This window comes from Gracilinanus agilis, chromosome 1 (assembly GCF_016433145.1).
Source record: "Gracilinanus agilis isolate LMUSP501 chromosome 1, AgileGrace, whole genome shotgun sequence".
NCBI classification, from domain to species: Eukaryota; Metazoa; Chordata; class Mammalia; order Didelphimorphia; family Didelphidae; genus Gracilinanus; species Gracilinanus agilis.
The window spans coordinates 640,248,493-640,271,928 of record NC_058130.1 but is presented as its reverse complement, the minus strand read 5'-3'; the positions used below and the strand labels follow the sequence as shown (position 1 = coordinate 640,271,928).

The 23,436-nt window shown below is 39.1% G+C and overlaps 1 protein-coding gene and 1 pseudogene across 1 annotated transcript in view; one reads left to right on the top strand and one right to left on the bottom strand.

Annotated features, from left to right (window-relative positions):
- Positions 1-23,436, top strand: part of SNX31 (sorting nexin 31) — a 90,355-nt gene that overhangs the window by 9,040 nt on the left and 57,879 nt on the right. Inside the window, exons 3-4 of the mRNA XM_044683958.1 lie at positions 2,361-2,425; positions 16,539-16,649. Coding sequence (XP_044539893.1) covers positions 2,361-2,425; positions 16,539-16,649 — 176 coding nt within the window. The remainder of the gene's footprint in view (positions 1-2,360; positions 2,426-16,538; positions 16,650-23,436) is intronic.
- LOC123232567 lies at positions 6,305-7,001 on the bottom strand (annotated as a pseudogene).

Sequence of the window (23,436 nt, the reverse complement as noted above, 5' to 3'; positions counted from 1 at the left end):
GCTTCCTTCCTTCCTTCCTTCCTTCTTTCCTTCCTTCCTTCCTTCCTTCCTTCCTTCCTTCCTTCCTTCCTTCCTTCCTTCCTCCCTCCCTTCTTTCCTCCCTCCCTCCTTACTTCCCTGCCTCCCTCTCTCCTTTTCTCCCTCTCTCCCTCCCTCCCTCTTTCCCTCCTTTCCTTCCTCCCTACCTCCCTCTTTTCTTCCTTCCTTCCCTCTCTCACTTCTTCCTTCCCTCCCTCCTTCTTTCCTTCCTCCCTCTATCAGTAGTGGGATTCACAATAAGTTTGAATGAGGAAGAAAAAAGACTTTATACTTGCTCATATTAAATTTGAGATGATTGTGTGGAAGGCCCATGGAAGGTAACAGAGAAATTGAATGGAGACACAAGAAGCAACAGCTTGAGCTTATCATTATCTTCAGTAAAAATGTCTTTTACACCTACTGTGTGTAAGAAATTAGATAAGCATTTAGACGGGATTCACTGAAGTATGAAACACAATCCCTCCTCTTCAAGTAGATTATATCTCTGGGGAGACAGCAGAGACACAGGATGATAAATAACATTATGAGGTAGTGTATGTTAAATGCAAGCTGTGTGGTACAGATGGCGAGAATGGCATAGATTGTTTTGGTTCTGTTGTGTCTCACTCTTTGTGACCCCTTTTGGGATTTTCTTGGCAAAGATACTGGAATGGTTTATCATCTTCTCCAGCTCATTTAGCAGATGAGGAAACTGAGGCAAACAGAACTAAGTGATTTGCCCAGGATCACACAGTTACTAAGTGTCTGAGGTCAGATTTGAACTCATGACATCTTCCTGACTCCAGTCTTGTTACTCTATCCACCATACCACCTAGATGCATGGATTAGAGAAGAAGTAATCACTGAGAGGAATAGGGGAAAACTTTAGAGAGGGGGTAGGGTTTGAGCTGGACTTTGAAGGAAGGAGAGAAATTAGACAAGTAGAGAACAATGGGAAGACTGTTTTAGGCTGAGATAGGTGTGGAGGTGGCAATGGCAGCAGCATGTTTAAGAGTTCAGTTCAAGTCAACTATTAATTGTCTATAATGTCAGGCACCAAGCTAGGTGCTGGAGATAATAGAGGCAAAAAGGAAACAGTCCCTGCCCTCAAGCAGCTTATATTCTGCCGAAGCAAGGAAAAACAAGAGGTAAAATCAGTTTGGACTGAAGTTTCCAAATGGCAGGAGTGGGAAATGACATGGAACAACTCAGTTATTAGTAGACCCTAAATTGTAGACTCATAGTAATAACTCACATATGCAATGCTTTGCATGTAGTAGACACTGAAGAACTTACTAAGTTGAATATCGCATTTGAAGGGCACCTAGGTGGCATAGTGGGTAGAGTGCTGAACCTAGAGTCAAGAGGACTCATCTTCTTGAGTTCAAATCTGACCTCGGACACTTCCTAGCTGTGGCACCTGGGTAAGTCACTTAACCTGTTTGCCTCAGTTTCCACATCTGTAAAATTAACTGGAGAAGGAAATGACAAATCAAGCCAACATCTTTGCCAAAAAACAAAACAAAACACAACAGGACTGAAACAACTCAACAACAGTTTGAAGGTTCACAAAGGAACCAGAATGGTCTAGTGCAGGGGTCGGCAACGTATGGCTCTCAAGCCATATCTGGCTCTTTTGTGGGCCAGATATGGCTCTTTCTGCAGGAGCCATAAAGTCAATTTTTTTCAGGCACTGTTACAGGAGCGCCCACTGTGAACATTGTACGGCTCTCACGAAATTACATTTTAAAAAATGTGGCGTTTATGGCTCTCATGGCCAAAAAGGTTGCCGACCCCTGGTCTAGTGGAAGTAGCACTGGTTCTGGATTCAGAGCCATTTAAGTCAGCCATGCTTACTATCTGTGTGACTGGCAATTTTAGTTAATTTACAGACCAAACTTTCTGGATTGGAAAAATGAAAGGATTGGACTAACTGACCTCTGAGGTCCTTCCCAGATTGGGATACATGGTTATATATTTTCCTCACAATCCCTTGAGGCAGAAAATGCAAATGTTATAGTCCTCAGTTTACAGGTGAGGAACTTGATACATAGAGAACTGAAGTGGCTTGTCCATGCCAATGTTATAGACAGTTTTATCTATTTATCATTCAAGGAGATCTTCCTAGAGTAGGAGGGCCTTCTACTTACATTTAGAGGGTTTAGCTGGCCGCCATATCGGAGGTGACCCTATGCCTGCTAGAGCCCCCAAGTAGATTCAAAGCCTACGTTGGGATAAGATACATGGGCTAGGACACAGTGGGAAATGAGAGCACTGTGGCTGAGCAGGGTCAGACTTCTCCCTTCTTCCCATGCTAACTGTTGACATCCATTATTTTCTAGTCCCTATGGATCAAAACATCTTGAGAAGTGAAGTCTTCATCCGTTTTTTTAAATTGCTACAGCAGGTAAGTTTGACCTTCCTTAGGGAGGTAGTTAATAGCCTATAGACATTGCCAATGATGTGCTAAACCAGCAAGAAAGCTGGTTGTTAACTTTTCAGTATGAGCAATTATTTCTTGGAAATCAGGAACTATCAAAGGCCCCATTTATTTGTTTGTTTGTTTGTTTGTTTAACCTTTACCTTCTGTCTTGGATTCAACACTAAGTAATAGTTCTAAAACAGAAAAATGGTAAGGGCTGGGCAATTAGGGTTAAGTGACTTGCCCAGGGTCACATAGTTAGGAAGTGTCTGAGTTTAGATTTGAATCCAGGTCCTCCCAATTCTAGACTTGACTCTCTATCCCCTATGCTATTTAGCTGCGCCTAGGGGAGAGTTTCTGATTTTAGATGACCTACAATAATTAATATAGCCATAGGACTATATTTGACACCTTTTTCACTCCCTCCCAGTGTCTAGTGCTTTCTTTTTGAGATTTTCTACCATTTAAATGATCTTTCTTTTGTATGTATGTATCTAGTTATTTATATATTGTCTCCAACATTAGAATGTGAGCCCTGGAGAACAGGGACTATGGATTTTCCTTTTTTTGTATCCCTAGAGAGCTTAATATACCACCTAATAATATACTAAATAATAAAATATACCAACTAAGTGAATAAGGATACCCAGACTTAGATATATAAAAGCTGCTAGTTCTGTGTATCAGAATGTTTTGAGAGGCGACGTCTTCATGGGCTTTTTTCCATGGCAGTTGCTTGGCCTCACACTGGCTAGCCTTACCTTAACCAGACAGAAGACAAGTTCCAGGTTGAAATGCATTTCTATTCTCCTCTGGGCTTGGGTGACGCATAGCGACATCCTCTCTACATCCTTGGCCTCTGGCTTTTCCGTAGGTCCAGACTCCACCAGCTCTGTTGGCTGAGCACATTAGTCATTCAGATGGTATGTAAGGGAGTTTTTTTTTTTCTGCCAGCCTTCATGCGCTTGTCTGAATAGCAAAGAACTAAGCTAACTACAGCAACACAAAAAGCACAATTTCCCATCAAATCTGAGCCTCAGATGGGGGAGGAGAGGGGAAGAAGAAGCAAGAGACATGATGTGAAGATAAGTGGAAGCTTATAGCCACCTGCTTCCATGGCCAATGCTTCACTCCTGTCATTCCTCAAATGAGGTAATGAGCTGGGCCATGGACTTGGTTTTGAAGTTGTTCATTAGCTTAAAAAACTCAAAACAAATCTTACTTTTTGATTTAATAACAACTCTTAAGACAGAAAGGCAAGGGCTAGGCAAATGGCTAAGTGGTTTGCCCAAGGTCATTCAAGTTAGAAAGCGTCTTGAGGCCAGGTTTGAACCCAGGTCCTTCCAAGTCCAGGCTTGGCCCTCCATCCACAGTGCCACTACTTGCCCCTGTTAATTAGCTTATTTACCAACGTTAGCAGGTTGAGAGCAGGAAAAGCTCATGTATAAATGGAGATTTTGATCCCTTGGACTCCATCCCCCCAGAAGTCCCTTAGTGTTTCCCAAAATTCCCTTTACTCTCTCCTGCGCCTCCACATTTGTGTGGCCACGTTATCATTTTATAAATTCTATAGCTCCTTCTTTTTCCTCTCTTCTTCACGAGGGTGGCTGAAGTTAGTTTAGCACCTTTTCACTCTAGTTTTTTTATGTTAGTTTATTATTGATAAAACTTTACAAAATATAATTCTCAGCTTTTTCATATTAATCTTAATCTTTACATTTTAAAGGTATGAGGAGCTGCTGCTTTTGGTGAGGATTTCAGAAAGAATAAAAATTAGAAACAGAGCGAGGTTGAAAGAAGGCATCCTTTGAGTATCTTGTTTCTATGGGGCAATCTGTCACATGAGAGAAACATTTGTTTTCCTCACTGGGAAAAAAGAAAAGGAGATAATTCCTGAGGTTATTGAGCTGTGGGGAAGATAGAGCTAAAGCTAAGCAGAAGTACTGTGGGGTGGTCCCCTAGGGATGCTGGTGGGGGCTGGGAGCTGGCACTATAGTTTGTCTTTAGATATCATCAGCATCTACTAGCAAACATGGCATTGTTCTTAGTTCTGAACTTGGGGGTGAGTGCCTGGACTATGGTAGATGCTTAAAAGCCTCATAGATGGACAGCTGGGAGAGGACTCAGAGGCTCATCTTGTTTACAGAGGAGGAAACTGAGACCCAAATGTCTAATGGATTGGACAGTGGTGGTTGCCAGTCTTGAGCAACCAACTGATAGATTCAGAGTGGCTTAGGTAATATAATCAACAACAATGATAGTCTAGCATTTATATAGCACTCTGGTCAGGTGTACATGGGAGAGTATGGGGTGTTCAGGGAGGGCCAGCACCTCTGGTGTAAGGGCTTGTGCAGGAGCCCTCTTCAGGGCTGCTCACCCACCTTTGGGGTCTACCTGCCACCTTGCTTTCACCTATGGCTCCATGAAGCTAAAGCATGTACGGCCGCCATATTTGTCCTGAGCTAAACCAGGGTGAGGGTAACTGACAGTCCTAAGTCATCAGTGACTTAGGGGATGCCTACCCCAAGCATGTGAAGTCTTCCTCCGGCAGAATAAGAACATTTTGTTCCAACTGCCACGAAGGCAACTCAGGTAGGCACTATGGAGCATTTAGAGCTTGGTCAGACGTCAAACATGCCAAGGCCATCCAATGCTTCCTGGGCCATCATCAGTCAACCCAACTTTCACCTTGTTGCTAAACTTGGATGACTTTGGAAGAAAGAGTGAGGCTGATGACTTTGAGTCATTCTGTTTCACTTAAATCCATTTCACCCAAGAGCCAAGACATCATCCCATGATGTCATTGGTCCTCTTTGAAATAAAGAATGAACAACTCTGGCCAGGCCCTGTGCTGAGCACTTTAGAAATATTACCTCATTTGATCCTGTGAGGTAGGTGCTACTATTATTTCTATTGAGGAAACTGAAGCAAAGAGGTTAAATTATTTTCTTAAAGACACAGTTAGAAAGTGTCTGAGGCTGGATTCAAATCCAGATCTTCTTGACTTCAGACCTAGCACACCATCCACAGGGTCATGTACCTGCCTAAGTACTTAGGGGATAGCTGGCCCATGGAAATGGCTATTAGAGGGGACAAGCTGGACTAAGTTTAGAAAAGTAAGATCCTGCAAGACCTTGGATAATCAGACCTACAATGGGTGAGAGAAAGGCTATGTTGGAGGTCAGAGCAATAGCAGGCAACGGGTGGAACTTGTGTAGCAGTATATGTTTAATGACTAGCTTTCTGGGGAAAAAATGTACTTTTATCTTCATCAGTAGCTTTTTCTCCTTTACTGCTTTAATTTTGAACAGTCAACAAAACAACAAATCAAGCCTTGATTTGTAGTATTTACTAATTGCCAAAGTAAAAAATGCTCACACTGAAAATTTAACAATCTGCTCTCATGAGCTAGTTCAAGCCAGGTCCAGTGCACCACTGGACTTATCATAACATATAAGGGAGTCCATTAAATAGTCCACTGAAAAAATATAAAACCAAGTAAGCAATTTTATTAGAATTTTTCTATCATTAGTTTAAAATCACCTTTCTCTTACCTGATTTGTAATGTTCTTTTTTTTTTTTTAAACCCTTACCTTCCATCTTGGAGTCAAAACTGTGTATTGACTCCAAGGCAGAAGAGTGGTAAAAGGGCTAGGCTATGGGAGTCAAATGACTTGCCCAGGGTCACACAGCTGGGAAGTGTCTGAGGCCAAATTTGAACCTAGGACCTCCCGTCTCTAGACCTGGCTCTCAATCCACTGAGCTACCCAGCCACCCCCTGTAATGTTCTTTAAAGCTAAATTAGAAACTTTTTGTTTTCCACTTTTAAAAATTTTTCTTATAAACCTACATTTAAAATTTTTCTTACAAACCTGCATTTTTCTTATAAACCTGCATTCTCTGACTTTTTTTTTCTTTCTGCTTCAAGGAAACCCATGCATTCAATATGCTTTCTCAAAGTCGAGCCCATACCAAATATTTATTTAATACAAATATCTGGGCTATAAATTGAGCTGCTTCTTTTGGAAATTATAGTTGAACAGACAAGAACACTAGGCATGTGAAGTGAGGACCACACATCCCAAAGGGAGAACAGCTGACTGCTGGATATACAGGGTTACTAGACATCACCAGTCCCGAACCATTGCTTCTGTCAGCTTTGGCCACAAATCCAGGAGGAACACTGTCTCCTTCATATTCTGCTTTAATCTCTTAAATTTTTATCTGGCTCTTTATGGGCAGATGCTACTTGAAATTCACAGAGAACCCTACAATTTCCATAAGTCTTCTTAATATTTTTATAATGACCAAGGTCAGAAGTTGAGTCCGTCAATACCACAACTCTGTATGAACTTTCCACTTTTGGAAGCAACAATCTTTCTTGCAGCTCATTCAGAGTTTTTCTCCACCATCTGGAGGTCTTCAGGAGTCACTTAAGTTCCTGGTGTGACTGCTTTTCTTTCTGGTGGGTTTGATCACCAGATGGCCAGAGCCTCCAGCAATCATCAATAATATCAGCAAGCACAATTTCTTTTGTAGTTCCTTCAACACCAAAATCAGATTGAATGGGGAGTTCTCAATCTTCACTCTACTGGCACAACTTTTATCTTTTTTGCCATGTTTGAGTGCATGGCAATATGTGGTCTTTACTAAATGAGTGTTCTCTTGCCAAATAATTATATGTCCAGGGCAGAGGGAGAAATTTTAGAGCAGGGATTATTTAACTTTTCTCATGTATGTCTGGGGACCTCTGGCAATCTGGTGAAGCTAATGAACCCTTTATCAGAAGGATATTCTTAAATTCTTGAAGAAAATAGTTCATTTAGAGGCAAGTGAAAAGAAAGTTGTGATCATTTTTCCATCCATCTTAACAAACTCATGGAAATCTGTCCCACAGATCGTAGGAGATGCTCTCTATGGCCTGAGGAATCTGTTTATGTTATCAGTGATTTGCATAAAGGTAGAGGTGCCATGCTTACTAAATTGTCAGATGGAACAAAGCCAAGTCAAACCAAGTCAACAAACGTTTATTAAGACTTAATATGTGTCAGGCACTGTGTTATGTGCTGGGAATATAAATTCCAACAGAAAGAAAGAGTCCCTGTCCTCAAGGAACTTACATTCTAATGGGACAAGATAACACACAAAAAGGAATTGAAAAGTGGGAAAAGGGAAGGTGGTGAAATCCAGAGAATGGATCATTCAAAATGGAGGTTCTAGGAGGAACTCAGTACTGGAAAAAGGGAGTCCCTGGGGCAGAGGGAGAAGGCGTGTGTCCTAGGAGTAGACTCCAGAGAATGAAGAATGGGAGGGATAGTTAGTAAACACAAAAAGACCCTGACAAGTTAGGTGGTTGTTGCTGTTGAGTCATTTTTAGTTATGTTTGACTCTTTATGAAACCATTTAGGATTTTCTTGGCAAAGATACTGAAGTGGTTTGCTGTTTCCTTCTCTAGATCATTTTACTGATGGGGAAACTGAGGCAAAGAGGGTGAAGTGACTTGCCCTAGATCACACAGCTAGTGTCTGAGGTCAGATTCGAACTCAGAAAGATGAGTCTTCTTGACTCCAGGCTTGACTCTCACTCCATCCACTGTGCCACCTAGATGCCTTGACAAGAAAAGATATGGGGCTAAATAAAATAAGATGGAGTTTGATAAGATAAATGTAAAGGCAAGTGTAAACTTGAGTTAAAAAAATCAACTTCATAAATAGGAAAGTAATGTCTAAACATATCTTTATTAGAAAGAGAGCTAGAGGGCAGCGAGGTGGCTTAATGGATAGAGAGCCAGGAATAGAAGCAGGAGATCCTGGATTCAAATCTGGACTCAGATACTTTCTGGCTCTTTGACCCTGGGCAAGTCATTTGACTCCAGTTGCCTAGCCCTTACTGTTCTTCTGCCTTGGAGTCAATATTTAGTATCAGTTCTAAGAGAGAAGGTAAGGGATTTAAAAAAAGAAAAGGAAAAAAGCTGGAGGTTTAGTAGATTGCAAAATTAATATGAATCAGTAATATGAGGCAGCTAAATGGCTCAGTGAGTAGAGTGTAGGACTAGGAGTCAAGAAGACCTGAGTTCAAATCCTTTTCTCTGATGTTTATTAGCAATGTGACCCCAGGCAAATAATTTACCCTTTCTATATTTTAGCTTTCTCATTATAAATGGCAATAATAATGGCATCTATATAAAATGGGAATAATGATAACATATCTGTGTTTCACAGCATTGTTGTGAGGATCAAATAAGTTAACATATGTCGAGTGCTTTGCAAACATTAAGGCAAATATAAATGTTAGTGATGATGGTAATAATAAAAAAAGCTCTACGGGATTTGATTGAGGTAAGAATAATTCTGTCCATAGTCATTGGATGTCTAGATTTTTCTGCGCTTTGAAAAATTAATCAACATTTATTTTTTAGTTCTTTTGCATAAGATACATGATAGAAAAATAAATCTCTAAGTTACTAAGTCAATAAGTATTTGTTAAACAGGGCTAGGCACTACTTTGCTAGGCACTGGGGGCACTAAGTTCTGGGGGGACAAAGAAAGGGCAAAAATAAAAACAAACAAAAAACAGTCTTTGCTATTGAGGAACTCACAGTCTAATGGATGGAAAGTAGCTGTAACCAACTATGCAAAAAGGACAAAGGTGGGATAAATTGGGGATAGTCTAGGAAGGAAGGCCCTGAGATTAAGGAGGATTGGGAAAGTCTTTTTGTTAAAGATGGAATTTTAGCTGATTCCTGAAGGAAGCCATTGAAACCAGGAGATAGAAATGAGGAGGAGGAAGAGCATTCTGGCTTTGTGGGGTTAGTCTCTATGACAAAAAACAATAAACACAAACTTGGGAGATAGGATGTTATATAGGAGAACCACAAGGAGGCCAATGTTATAGGGCCAAGTCTGGAGAATGAAGGATGAGAAAAATAGCTAGCATGCTGAATATTGCATAATAATATAACCTCTAATAAAATTAATAAATAATATACCAATAAAATCAATATACTATATAATAAATAATTGTATAACATAAAATTAAATATACTACATTATAAAATAAATAAAATGTAAAGCATCTATAGAATAAATATGTAGCATATACTATCTGATAATATATACATATAATATAATATAAATTAATATATGGCCTGAATCCAAAAAAAAGATCTTGGCAAGCTAAGACGGGGCCAAATTGAATTAGATGTAGTAGGTAGATAGATGAAAGTAGGTATAAGAAGCCTGGAAAGTTTGAGAAATGAGACCTTTAGCAGAGAAAATTGTTATAAAATTTTTTCCCACTCTGTTGTTTCCTTTCTAATCTTGGTTGCATTGGTTTTGTTTGTACAAAAAAAAACTTTTAAATTTAGTATAATCAAAATTATTCATTTTATATCTTGTAATATTCTCTATCTCTGGTTTGGTCATAAATTCTTTCCTTCTCTATAGACCTGACAGGTAAACTATTCTATGTTTCCCTAAATTTACTTATAATATCACTCTTCTTGCTTAAATCATATGCCCATTTTGACTAACTGAAGGTTTTTAAGCAAAGTTTTGCCTGTGTCAGAGATGGGATTTGAATTCAGATCTTTCTGACTCCAATGCCATCTCTTTAGTTATACTACTCTTTTATGAAATTATCTAGATTTTTAGCACTTTGGATAACTCCAATGAGATTTTTCTGGAGTGGTCTTCTTTTCTTCCAACCTCTTTTCTGAATAGAGTTCTTCTTGAATAACTGTACTCAGAGTCTTTGCCCAAAGAAAGTCTAAAATCCTAAAATATTAAGGCTAGAACTGTAGATAGCATCTGAGGCAGCTAGGTGGTACAATGCTGGGCTAGAAGTCAGGAAGACCTGAGTTCAAATCCACTCTCAAATATTTACTGATTGTGTGACCCCAGGCAAGTCTCTTCACCCTGTTTGCCTCAGTTTCCTCTTCTGTAAAATGAGCTGGAGAAGGAAATGGCAAACTGCTCCAGTATCTTTGCTAAGAAAACCTCCAAAGATGGAGGATGATACAAAGAAAGGCAGAAATATTTCTCTTCAACTCAATTCAAATGGGACTGACAACAGTTAAATGAACTCACAGAGTCAGACACTACTGAAAAACAACAAATAACAAGTTATTCTGACTGACTGGAGGCTTTTAGCACCAGGTGTGAAATGTGGGTTTGAGGAACAAAAGGCCAGAAGCAGCAATTGTACATGCTTCTGATCTACTATGAATTTTCTTTTGGGTTTTGTTATTGGACAAAGTGAAACCATTAGTCCTGGAAAGTGACACATTCTCCCTCATTTCAGACTGTCAGTCAACAAAACCATTGACCGAGGACCTCTTATGTGTCAGGCACTGTAGTGAGCACTGAGAGATGGAGGATGATACGAAGAAAGGCAGAAATATTTCTCTTGAACTCAATCCGAATGGGACTGACAGCAGATAAATGACTAGGTACCAATGAGATATATACAGAATGGATGAAAAGTAACCTGGGAGAAGGCACGAGATGCTGGGATGATCAGGAAAAGCCTTATGTATAGCGTGGAATTTTAGTAGAGTCTTGGGCAGAGTCTTGGGCAAAGCCAAGGGAGTGACAAGGAGTGGGAGCATTCTCTGCATCAGTTAGGAGACCGAATATCCTTTGTGAAGAACAGCAAGTAAACCAGGATAGCTTCATGGGAAGGAGTAAAGAAGACATAAGAAAATTAGGTAGATAGAAAGGGACCAGGTTGTAAGGGGCATTAAAAGTCAAAAGGATTTTAAAAATTTGATTCTGGAAGTAATTTGTGCTTCTGCAGTTTATTGAATAGACTTACCCCTTAGAAAAATCACAATAGGGATAGAGAGCCAAACCTAGAGATGGGAGGTCCTGGGCTCAAATCTGGCCGCGGACACTTCCTAGCTGTGTGACCCTGAACAAGACACTTAACCCCTGTAGCCTAGCTCTTACCGCTCTTCTGCCTGGGAACGAATAAACTGTATTGATTCCAAGATGGAAATCAAGGGCGTTTAAAAAGAAAAGGAAAATCACAATGGCAGCTACCAAGAGGATGGATTGGAGAAGAGAAAAATTTGAGGCAGGACACTAATTAAAAACAATTGTAAGAGGGGCAACTATGTGGCTCAGTGTATTCAATGCTGGGCTTTGTGTTGAGGGGAGCTGGGTTTAAATCTGACCTCAGACACTCCCTAGCTGTGTGACCATGGGCTGCTCATCTGCCTGGGAGATGAAACTTAGTATTGCCTTCAATTTTTAAAAATAGTATGATTGTAAATATTCAGGTACTTTTGAATTTTACATTTTGAATTTATTATTCTATATGTCATAAGCTATTAGCCTAAACTTAATTTCTGCCAGATTGCTTTCTCTTGTTCCTCCAAATAGCCTAGATCTCTTGTTCTTCCAAATGAATTTTGTTATTATTTTGTCTAGCTCTGTAGTATATCCTCTTGGTAGTTAAACTGATATGTTGTTGAATCTGTAAATTAATTTCAGTAGTGTTATCATTTTTGATATATCATTGTGGCTCAGTCATCAGCCCTAAATATCCCTCCAATTATTTAAGTTCTTTCTTTCTTTAATTATCACTTTGTTAATCATAGCTATATTGGGTGTGTAAATCGACTTCCAGATATTTTGTAGTTATTTCAAATGGGAGTTCCCTTTCATTTATTCCCTCTTAGATTTTGTTGTTGCTATAAAGAAATACTATTAGTTTGTGTCAGTTTATTTTGTGAAGCTATTACTTAATTGAAGCTATTCACACTGGAATTTCTTTCTGTGTCCTCTGAATATCATTCTTGAGTACTTTTTACCCCATCTAGGCTGACTTCCACTCTGGAATTTTAATTCATGCAATCTTGTGTCTGGACTGTGAAATGTGCCCTCTATGAAAATCCAGATTCTATGTCAAATTACATACAGTTTTCCTTCCCTAAAAGAAATTCTAAGGTGAAATAGTCACTTCTCCTCAAAGTTCTTGTCATCTCTACTTCAAAGACAACATACATATAGGTTTGACTCCAATATGCTTTGCTTCAGGCTCCTGGCCCTATCGTCATGCACCCTCCCTTCCTTTCTAGTGATTTGCTGAGGGTCACACAGCTAGTTATTGTCTGAGGTCAAATTTGAATTCAGGTCTTCCTGACTCCAGAGATCTCTGCACCACCTGGCTGTACCTAGAAGTGACCTGTCTTCAACTCTGTAGATTTACTTATCGTCTCTGTAATTTTCCAAATGGAAACACCCCCCCTTGACCACCAAAACTATATACCTTAAAAAAAACCCTATCTATCTATCTATCTATCTATCTATCTATCTATCTATCTATCTATCTATCTATCTATCTGTCTATCTGTCTATCTGTCTGTCTGTCTGTCTGTCTGTCTGTCTGTCTATCCGTCCATCCATCCATCCATCCATCCATCCATCCATCCATCCATCCATCCATCCATCTTTCTGTCTGTCTATCTATCTATCTATCTATCTGTCATACATACATATACACAGAGTTTTTAAATTTATCTCCCAGGCTTTTAGAATAGTACTTGACATATAAGTAAGTAATTAATAAAAGCTTTTTCTTTCATTCATTCAAAGGGTATTTATGTAACATCTACTATGTTAAAATAAGACAGAGTTTCCCAAACCAAAGTTATAGCATGGACCAATAAAATAGTTCATATTTTGACCATAGATGCCTCTGCCTTGACTAGGTTCTCTGTGCTCAAGGGTCAGGGAGGGAGGAGCAAGGGGAGAGAGCTGGACCGGGGAGAGTAGAGCATAGGCAACTGTCTGTTTTGAAAGTTTATGGGTTTTTAAAAAGTAAAACAAGTTTTGCTGAACAGTAAAAATCAGTGCAACCAGGAGTTTTGAAAGCCACAATTTTAGGAGTGATAATAAAGGACACTATATTTATAAGATAGTATAATATATATGTGTACTATGTCCTTTATCATATATATGTCAAAATTTTATCATATATATTCATTGTTATGGGTAACATTGCCCTGAATGTGTGTGTGGGGTGGGTGGGAGGGAATATACAATGTTTCTAGTTTTAGTCAACTCTTTAGATTTAGAAGCCATAAGATTGACTCTGATAGTAGGGATATGACCTTGCCTGCTTCACTCCTTGAAGACTCAGTTTCCTCATCTGTGAAATTTGTAAAATAGTGTTTGTAAGGATGAACTAAAAAACCGGTTCAGGCTTCGCCACTTTATCTATATATAATGCTAAGAATGTGGCTAAGCAAATAGAAAAGACAATGACCTTGCTTTCTGGATTTAGCTTTGTCTCAAGGAGATCAAATCAGTTAATACCTAAAGAAATTAATTCAGACTATTCACGGAAAGGTCAAATACTGAAGCTGAAGCTTCACTAGTTTGGCCACATGAGAAGACAGGATTCATTGGAAAAGACCTTGATCCTGGGAAAGACTGAAGGCAAAAGGAGAGGGGGACTGCAGAGGCTGAGATGGATAGATAGTGTCATGGAAACATCAAATAAGAATTTGGTCACACTTTGAGAAATAGTGTAGATTAGAAGGGTTTGGTGTGCTATGGTCCATGGGGTCAAAGAAGAGTTGGGCATGACTAAATGAACAACAATAATGGAGGAAGGAAGAGGTTTGGAGTTAAAAAATTGGGGAACCCTAGAGCTCCTGGAATAGTTATTGGTAAAGAGCTCTTACACTTCAGAGATCAAAATAAGAAAGGAGATCTCCCTGTTTATGGCTATTTCTCTACTACCTACAGACACACACCTATGTCTCCTCTAGCCTCCTTCCATTTTTGCTAAACATTGTCCTAAATCTCTTCTTTCATGGCTAAACTTTTTGAGAACACCAATTATAATCAGAGCTTCTACTTTTTTTCTTTTAACCCTCTTCTTTTAATTCTCTGCAGTCTGATTTTGATCTTATCTTTTCCCCTAAAACTGTTCTCTCCGAAGTTACCAATGAGATCTTTTTTTTTTTTTTTTTAAATTTTTTAAAACCCTTACCTTCCTTCTTGGAGTCAATACTATGTATTGGCTCCAAGGCAGAAGAGTGGTAAGGGTAGGCAATGGGGGTCAAGTGACTTTCCCAGGGTCACACAGGTGGGAATTTTTTTTTACCCTTAACTTCTGTGTATTGGCTCCTAGATGGAAGAGTGGTAAGGGTGGGTAATGGGGGTCAAGTGACTTGCCCAGAGTCACACAGCTGGGAAGTGTCTGATGCCGGATTTGAACCTAGGACCTCCCGTCTCTAGGCCTGACTCTCAATCCACTGAGCTACTCAGCTGTCCCACCAGTGAGATCTTAATTCCTAATTCCAGTATCCTTTTCTCAATCTTCATCTTTCTTGACCTTTCTGCATCCTTTGACACTATTGTTCACCTTTTTCTTCTTAAAAAAAAAAAAAAAACCCTTACCTTTCGTCTTGGAATCAATACTGTGTATTGGTTTTAAGACAGAAGAGTGATCAGGGCAAAGCAGTGGGAGTTAAGTGACTTGCCCAGGGTCACACAATGAGGAAGTATCTGAGGTCAGATTTGAACCTAGGACCTCCTATCTCTGGGCCTGGCTCTCAATCTAGTGAGCCTCCTAGCTGTGATCACTCTCTTCTTGATACTTTTCTCTATTTCTCTATTTTTGTGATACAGTCGTCCCTCTCACGGTTCACTTATTGAGGCTTTACTGTATTGTGGGTTTTAAAAAAAAATCTGATTCTGTATCATGGTGTTATGCTTATCAGGGCACACTATTGACTGATGGAATGAAAGGCGACCAACCACAGCGCTGTGTCCTGTATCCTCAGTGCTGATTGGCTCAGTGACTGTAGATTAATAAGAGTGTGGAAAAAGTTTATAGGAGAGTGGGAGGGGTTTATAAAGCCTTTAAAAATATATATATATTTATAAAGCCTTAAAATATACACATTTATTTATGTATTCATCCATTTATTTATTTATTTATTTATAAATAATAAAATAAATATAATGCTGCTACTTCGAGGATTTTTACCTATTGCGGGGGTCTCTGGAATGTAACTCCCGTGATAGGTGAGGGATCACTGTACTATCTTTTCCTGGTTCTTCTCCCACCTTGCTTAGTCTGTTTTGCTAGATATTCATCCTGGCCATGATTGCTAGCCAGGGCTATTCTCCAAGTCTCTTTTTAGGCTCTCCTCTTTTCTCTCTATACTCTTTTACTTGGTGATCTCATCAGTTCACATGGATTCTTCTCAGATCTACTTATCATCTCTCCAGCCCTCTAGCCTCACATTTCCAATTGCTTATTGGACATTTCAAATGCATAGATTTTTTAAACTTAATTTGTCCAAAGTTAACCTTATTACCTTTTCTCCCTAACCTTCTCCTCCTCCTAAGTAAATGAAATGTAAGGACATTTTGTCAGGATATTCAAAAGGGGATTCATGCTTCAAGGAAGATTTAGACCAGATCCTTTTTCATGTCAAGATTTCTTGAAGAATCATCTATAGTTTTCTCTGTTGCATGAGAGGGATCAGAGTGTCTCTGTGTGTGCACATGTGTGCATGTGGTTTGGTGTCCACTTCTGTATGGGAGGAGAAGGTACTATGGGAAATGGCTGGTGTGAAAACAAACAGCAATGATATAACTTCAATTTTTAAAATTCCCAGTATAACTCTTTTAAAGAAATCAATAATCTTCTGAATATTTTCATAAAGATATTGTCACTTTAGATTTATAAGGCCCCAGAAACTTAAGGTTTTTTGTCTATTTACTTTGCTCTGTTCAGCACTCATTTGAAAATGTCATACACAGGCAGCCACTTAATAAATAGTTTGATGACAAAGCAAAAAAAAATTATTTTTGTGTAAAACACAAAAATCATCAATCAACCAAAGGGAATTAAAAGAAGAAAAAAAAAAACTAGAATCATCTCTATCCCATCATCCTTTATTTCCATCATATAAAATAAAACACTGCCACCAACCAGGCAATTGATGAGCTTGCTTACTTCCCAGATGCCTACAGATGTGGTTCATCCAATGAAGGATGAGAGTAGGGGGAGCTTATGCACACAAAATGAAAGGAAACTTTATGAAGTTATTTTTATTTCCTTTTGGTTACAGGACACATTCAAAATCACCACCAAGAAAGTCTCTCTGGATGTATTTCTGCCTGATGGAAGAAGTATAAGAATTGAAATTCTAACCTCTGACACTGCTGAAAGAGTCTTAGAGGTAACCTATGCCTACCAGGTGCTACTGTGAAGGGCAATTGTTTGGAGAAAATCAAGTTTAGAAATAATCTGTTTGAGATGGTAAATTCAGTCACAATTTATTCATGGATCCTTACTAGGTTATTTTTTGCCCTCAAGAAGACATTTATTTTTATCTGAATGTCTGGATTTTATGAGAGATTTGTGGTACAGTCCATCACTAGGGAAACTTTCAGGCTCAATATTTGTGTCAAGCTCAGTTTGAGAGTCTTTTCCTTGACCCTTCCTCAAGCTGTTGTTGTTAGCCTGAAACTGAAACAGCCTTTAAAATGTCTCCAAAATAGCTAAAAGGATTGGAATGAAAGGAGACTATAATTACTGTATATACACACAAAAGCTGTGTAAAAAGTTGATGGAGGGAAGGGCTTGAGAAGAATATGATCAGTAGGGCCCCAGAGTTCAGAAATAATAATAGCTAGCATTTTATAATGCTTTAAGATTTCTGAAATACTTTTACATTTATTATCTCATTTGATTCTTATAACAACCCTGTGAGATGGTTGCTATTCTTATTGTCCCCATTATATGATTGAGGAAACGGAGGATGAGAGAATCTGCTATGGTCACAAAGCTCACAAATCCTTAGGCAGGATTTAAATTTGGATATTTGCCTCCAAATCCAAAACTCTATCCATTATATCATCTTGGTGAAGATCCCAGAAACCAGTTTCCCTTTGCTTTTTGTTTACTTAGTTCTTATCTCTATACATCTATATACTTTGCTTTCATTCTACTTTCCTGAGGACTCCAAAGATAAGATGGTGAGAACTTTGATGGTCTAAAGTCAAGACATTACAATAGGGATGAGACCAGAGCTTCAACTAAGGATGGCAAAAGTAGATAGTGGTCTAGGGCACAAAGCAAAGGCATGCACGGAGGTAGGGAAAGAGTTGGAAGTGGAGCACTTCTGTTAAAAATTTTTTGGACACAAAAGGCACTTTTCAATATCTACCCTCCAATCCCTTTACAAAGAGTAAGGGAATGGAAATTCCAGAAGATGGTTAACTGAAAGGGAGAATATGCACCAACCCTGACCATTATATTTGACCAGAATTTTGTTGCCTCTCTCTATTGACTTCATTTATGTTGTTCTAGTGCAGTGATTCCCAAAGTGGGCGCTACCACCCCCTGGTGGATGCTGCAGTGATCCAGGGGGGCAGTGATGGCCACAGGTGCCGTTATCTTTCCTATTAATTGCTATTAAAATTTAGAAAAAATTAATTTCCAGGGGGCTAAGTAATATTTTTTTCTGGAAAGGAGGTGGTAAGCCAAAAAAGTTTGGGAACCACTGTTCTATTGTATGTTGCCCTATTGTGTATATGATGTCTTATTTTTGCCCTTTTCCCCTTCCTTCCTTCCTTCCTTCCTTCCTTCTTTCTTTTTAGTACAAATGATCAGAAATTATTGCAAAAATGAGTGTTGCCATTATATAAATTTATAATCAAAAACATATTTAAAGATATGGAATAATTTGGAGCAATATTATAATTCAGCATAAATGGCAAGAGGCTCACATAAATAACTGTGATTAGTATTTTTTAACTTGATCATGACATTTTTTATGTTTCTTCTTTATTTCCAGGATTCATAGTTAGTGCCAATGGTTTAAAATTTTAATTTAATATATATTTAAAAACTCTTATCTTCCATCATAGAACCAACACTGTGCATTGGTTCTAAGGCAGAAGAGCAGTTAGAGCTAGTGTAAGGGAGAAAAAGGGGTTTTTATGGGTTCAATATATTAAAAGATGGTTGCCAGAGGATTGAACTATTAACAATCCTCAATTAAGAATAATCTCAAGTCAAAATTGACTTTTATGTTGATTTATTTACATTTAGGAAGGTTGAAGGTAGGGAAATTGAGAGAGAGAAACTCTGGCCCGGACCAGGTAAGGATTTAGAGGCCCAGCAGAGGAGCACAGAGGTTAATTAAACAAGGCTACTAGCCACAAGGCCTTTACAATTAGAAAGGTAAGAGAGGCCTCCCTGAGGCTAGAGCCTCCAGAAACTCCAAGGGAAGAGAAAGAGAGTCAGCCTAACTTACCCACATGATAATTCAAAGGGAAGCAGTCAGAGGTCCCACCAGAGTCTCAGCATTCCAACACTCCTCCATGAACCAGAAGAGGTCCTCACCAAATGCTATCTTCTACCCAAGACCTTTGCTGACTGAGGACCTTCTCCTTTTAAAGGGGTCACTTATGTGTCACTTCCTGTTCCTCCCTCCTAATTTGCATGTCCTATCACAATAGACGATTCTCAAAGTATTGCCTAGGGGGCAGTCAGTTGACTCTAGCACACTTGGGTTTTGGACCTCCCAGAATTAGAGGTGTTCTCACCTTTGGTGATTAAATCTAAAGATGGGCAGTGTAAACTTAATCTAATTATCACAATAGGTAATGGGGGTTAAGTGACTTGTCCAGGGTCACACAGCTAGGAAGTGTCTAAGGTCAGATCTGAACCCAGGACCTTCCTTCTCTAGATCTCAATCCACTAAACTACCTAGCTGCCCCCTAATTTAATATTTTTTAATGAACAAAAACCTATTTTCTTTTCCTTCTACCTACCTCCCCCACCAACCATGGAAAAACAAAAACAAAATCCCTGTAACAAATACACATAGTTAAATAAAACAAATTCTGACATTGGTCACCATTTAAACCAGTGGTTCCCAAACTTTTTTGCCCTACTGCCCCCTTTCCAGAAAAAATATTACTTAGTGCCCTGGAAATTAATTTTTTTTAAATTTTAATAGCAATTAATAGGAAAGATAAATGCACCTGTGGCCATCACCGCCCTCTGGATCACTGCAGCACCTATCAGGGGGCAGTAGTGCCCACTTTGGGAATCACTGATTTAAATCTTACCAGTGTTCTTCTGAATTCTTCATATTTGTCATTCCCTACACTTCAAGAATATTCCATTATGTTAATGGACCATAATGTGTTTATTCTCCAATTGTTCTTTGCTTATTTTGTTTTCAGCATTAGCATGAATACTGTTCTGAGTACTTTAGTAAATCTAGGTCTCTTTTGTGGTTAGTACCTCCTTTGTCTGATGGCTCAGTAATGGAATAAGAAGATATGAATGGGGGCCAGCTGGGTGGCTCAGTGGATTGAGAGCCAGGCCTAGAAGATGGGAGGTCCTAGGTTCAAATCTGGCCTCAGACACTTCTCAACTGTGACCCTGAGCAAGTCACTTGACCCCCATTGCCTACCCTTACCACTCTTCTGCCCTAGAGTCTTAGCTCCAAGATGGAAGGTAAGGGTTTAAATTTAAAAAAGAAAAAGAAAAAGAAAAAAAGATATGAATGACTTAGTAACTTTCCTTGCATAATTTCAAATTGTTTTCTAGAATGGTGAAACTAATTCATAGCTTTACCAGCAGTGAATATATGCCTATCTTCTTATAACCCCTCCATTTATGAATTTTCTCATCTTTTAGCATCATTGTTAACTCTAAGGGCACTGTTAAGTATTATTTTGTACAAATGTACTTATTTTAATGCCAGGAAATATTATTTAATGTGTTGCCTAGTTCTTTATTTTCTGATTTTTTTGCATCACAATGAAAGACAAAATCTCCTAGTGGTAAAGGGCAAAGGAAATAACATTGGATTTGTTATCAGAAGACCTGGGTTCAAATATTGACTTTGCTTCTTATCACCTGTTTGACTTATGTGTAAGTTTCTTAGTTTCAAGTTCATCATCTATAAAGCAAATTAGAGTAAATAATCTCTAAGGTTCCTTAGAGCTATAAATCCAGTGATGCTATGTTAATAACTCACAGTGGGCATGGAGAAGGGGGTGGGTGAGAGGGAGGTAATTTTGAGATCCTCCCTATGAAGGGCACACAAATGCTTGTTTTTAAAAATTTTTAAATTAAACCCTTACCTTCCATCGTGGAGTCAATACTGTGTATTGGTTCCAAGGCAGAAGAGTGGTAAGGGTGGGCAATGGGGGTCAAGTGACTTGCCCAGGTTCATACGGCTGGGAAGTATCAGAGGTCAAATTTGAACCCAGGACCTCCTGTCTCTAGGCCTGACTCTCAATCCACTGAGCTACCCAGCTGCCCCCAGATGCTTGTTTTTTTGCCAGGAGCGAGATGTGAAAAGTTGAAGAAGCATTAAAGAAGAGAGTAGTATAAGCAATTCTAAGGCAAAGGCAGTACATGTGAACAGCACAGGGCATTTTGCAACTGTGTAGGTAGAAATAAAGCAAAAGTGGTTGCATTTTCTTTTGTCACTGCTTTAGGCTGTAATCAAACTGATTATCTGATAGCTATCAGGAAGTTAAAGCAAATTAATTACTTGGAAAGAGCATTGGATTGAGTTCACATCTTGGCTCTGAGATAAACCACCTAGGCAACCTTGGACAAACCGATGATCTTTATAAACCTCAGTTTCCTCATCTCCAAAATGGAAAGGTTGAACTAAAATTCCCAATAGTGGGAATGGCAGTACTCCAATTTTTTAATTTCCATTTTTCATCCCCTTTTCTCCCCAAAATGTACTCTCTGAGCCAATGATACTCACCTCTTGGATGTTCCACCAACAAGATACTCCATTTCTTGGCTCTCTAGGCATTTTCTCTGGATTTCCTTCCATGCCTGGAATGCTTGGGTCTTATTTCTGAAATAAAATTTCTTTCCTTTTTTAAGAGCATTTTGAGATCATTCAAGCAACAAGCATATACTACGTGCTGGGTTTTGTGCAGGAGTTGTCCATATAAAAGTCAATAGTCTTCAAGAAGCATATGAGAGGCAATATGCAAAATTTTTAAATAGATAAAAGGTAATTGGAAGAGGGCAGAGGGAAGGTATAAGGAGCTTGAGAGGGATCGCCAAAGGCTTTGTGTAGAAGTTCCTGCTGAAGCTTGAGTTTTAAAGGGAATTGGGATTTTACCAGGCAGAGGTAAGGAAGCTATATGCATGCATTACAGACACAGGGAAAGCCAGGGCAAGAAGTGGAATGTCTGCATGTGAAATGAAGGGGTGTGATGTCATAATAAAACTGGTAAGGTAGGCTAGGGCCAATTTTTAAGGGCTTTAAATTTGGGAGAGATGAGTTTGACCACACCTAGCACCACACCAACACAAGGCCAACCCGATTTAAATAGGCATAGCAGTTCTCAACCTTCTAGGAGCTTATAGCCTATATTCATAGAGACAAAGAGAGAGGACACCTAGGCACTCCAGCTCAGTATGACTAAGAAGGGCGCCACATTAGCATCAAAGCAAAGGAGGCTCTCCAAGAATCCCAGGGGAGGAAGCTGAATCAGGATTGGCCTAGAAGGAGGCCCCAGCATGTCATCAATGATTCCCTATGGGATCTCGGACCAGAGACAGGAGGTCCTGGGTTCAAATGGGACCTCAGATATTTCCTAACTGTGACCCTGGGTAAGTCACTTAACCCCCATTGCCTAGCCCTTTGCTCTTCTGTCTTGGAACCAATACACAGTGTTGATTCTAAGATGGAAGGTAAGGGCTTAAAAAATAAATAAACAAAAATAAAATAAATTAAATGTTCTGAGAAACCATAATTTCTATAGGAAATATAGCTCCAGATTCTATTTGAAACCGTTGAAAATTAAAATCTCCTATGGGAAGAAAACACATTCACACCAAGCCAAGTTACTTTAACAGTGAGCAGCTGTGGAAAACAACTCTTACTACAGCAGATTGAAAAAGGATTATTAGATTGTTCTGTTCTGCTTCAGCACCATGGCCAAATCTTCTTAAGAGCAGAACCATAACTAGGGTGGGATGACTGGGACTTTATTCCAGAGCACAGAAATTTAAAATCACTCACAATACCCTAACTTCTTTAGTAGCACAGGAATAATTGTCAAAATAACCAGGAATAATCAGTCAAAATAGCCTGAAGATGGTCTGAACTTTCTCCCTACTGTCTGCCACATGTCACCTGAATTCTCTCCTTAACCTTACCCATTCTGCACACAGTGTAATGCCCTCACATCTCTACCCATTGGAGTTCGTGCCTTGAGGATCTCTGTCTCCCAACTGTTCCAACTATATTGGTTTTTAAAAGTGGATTTGGAGATGCTTTTTGCTACGTGTATCCAGGCTATATTTTGTATAACATGCCTTAGGTATGAAAAATGTTAGGTACGGCTCTAAGTGAAGCAATTGCTGATTAAATACCAGCAGCAGAACTATATGTTCCATTTAGGCATTTTTACTTTCTTAGCAATGTTTGAACTCTGAAATACTAGCACCAGTATTTCTCTTTGACGTAAGGCATCATTGTATACCACTTCAATGGGATGTATCAAGTTTGAGGTATGGGCTAGAATGCTTTTGAATAACATGTGCAAATAATTTTTTCCAAGACTGTGCAGGGTATACCCATTCTCATCAAGCCCCCTAATAAGATGGTTTTCACAAAGGGAAACTTTGAAACCACCATCACTGTAACACATTATTATGATAATTATTATTAGCTTTATATTTATATAATGCAGCAATCAGCACTATAGCTCTCATGCTAGATCTGGCTGGCCTCCTGTTTTTTGTATGCTCCAGAAAAGAATAGTTGCATTTTAAAATAAAGTTTTCTTAAAAAAAAAAAAAAATCAAGGCCTAGAGACGGGAGGTCCTAGGTTCAAATCTGGCCTCAGACACTTCCCAGCTGTGTGACCCTGGGCAAGTCACTTGACCCCCATTGCCTACCCTTACCACTCTTCTGCCTTGGAGCCAATACACAGTATTGACTCCAAGATGGAAGGTAAGGG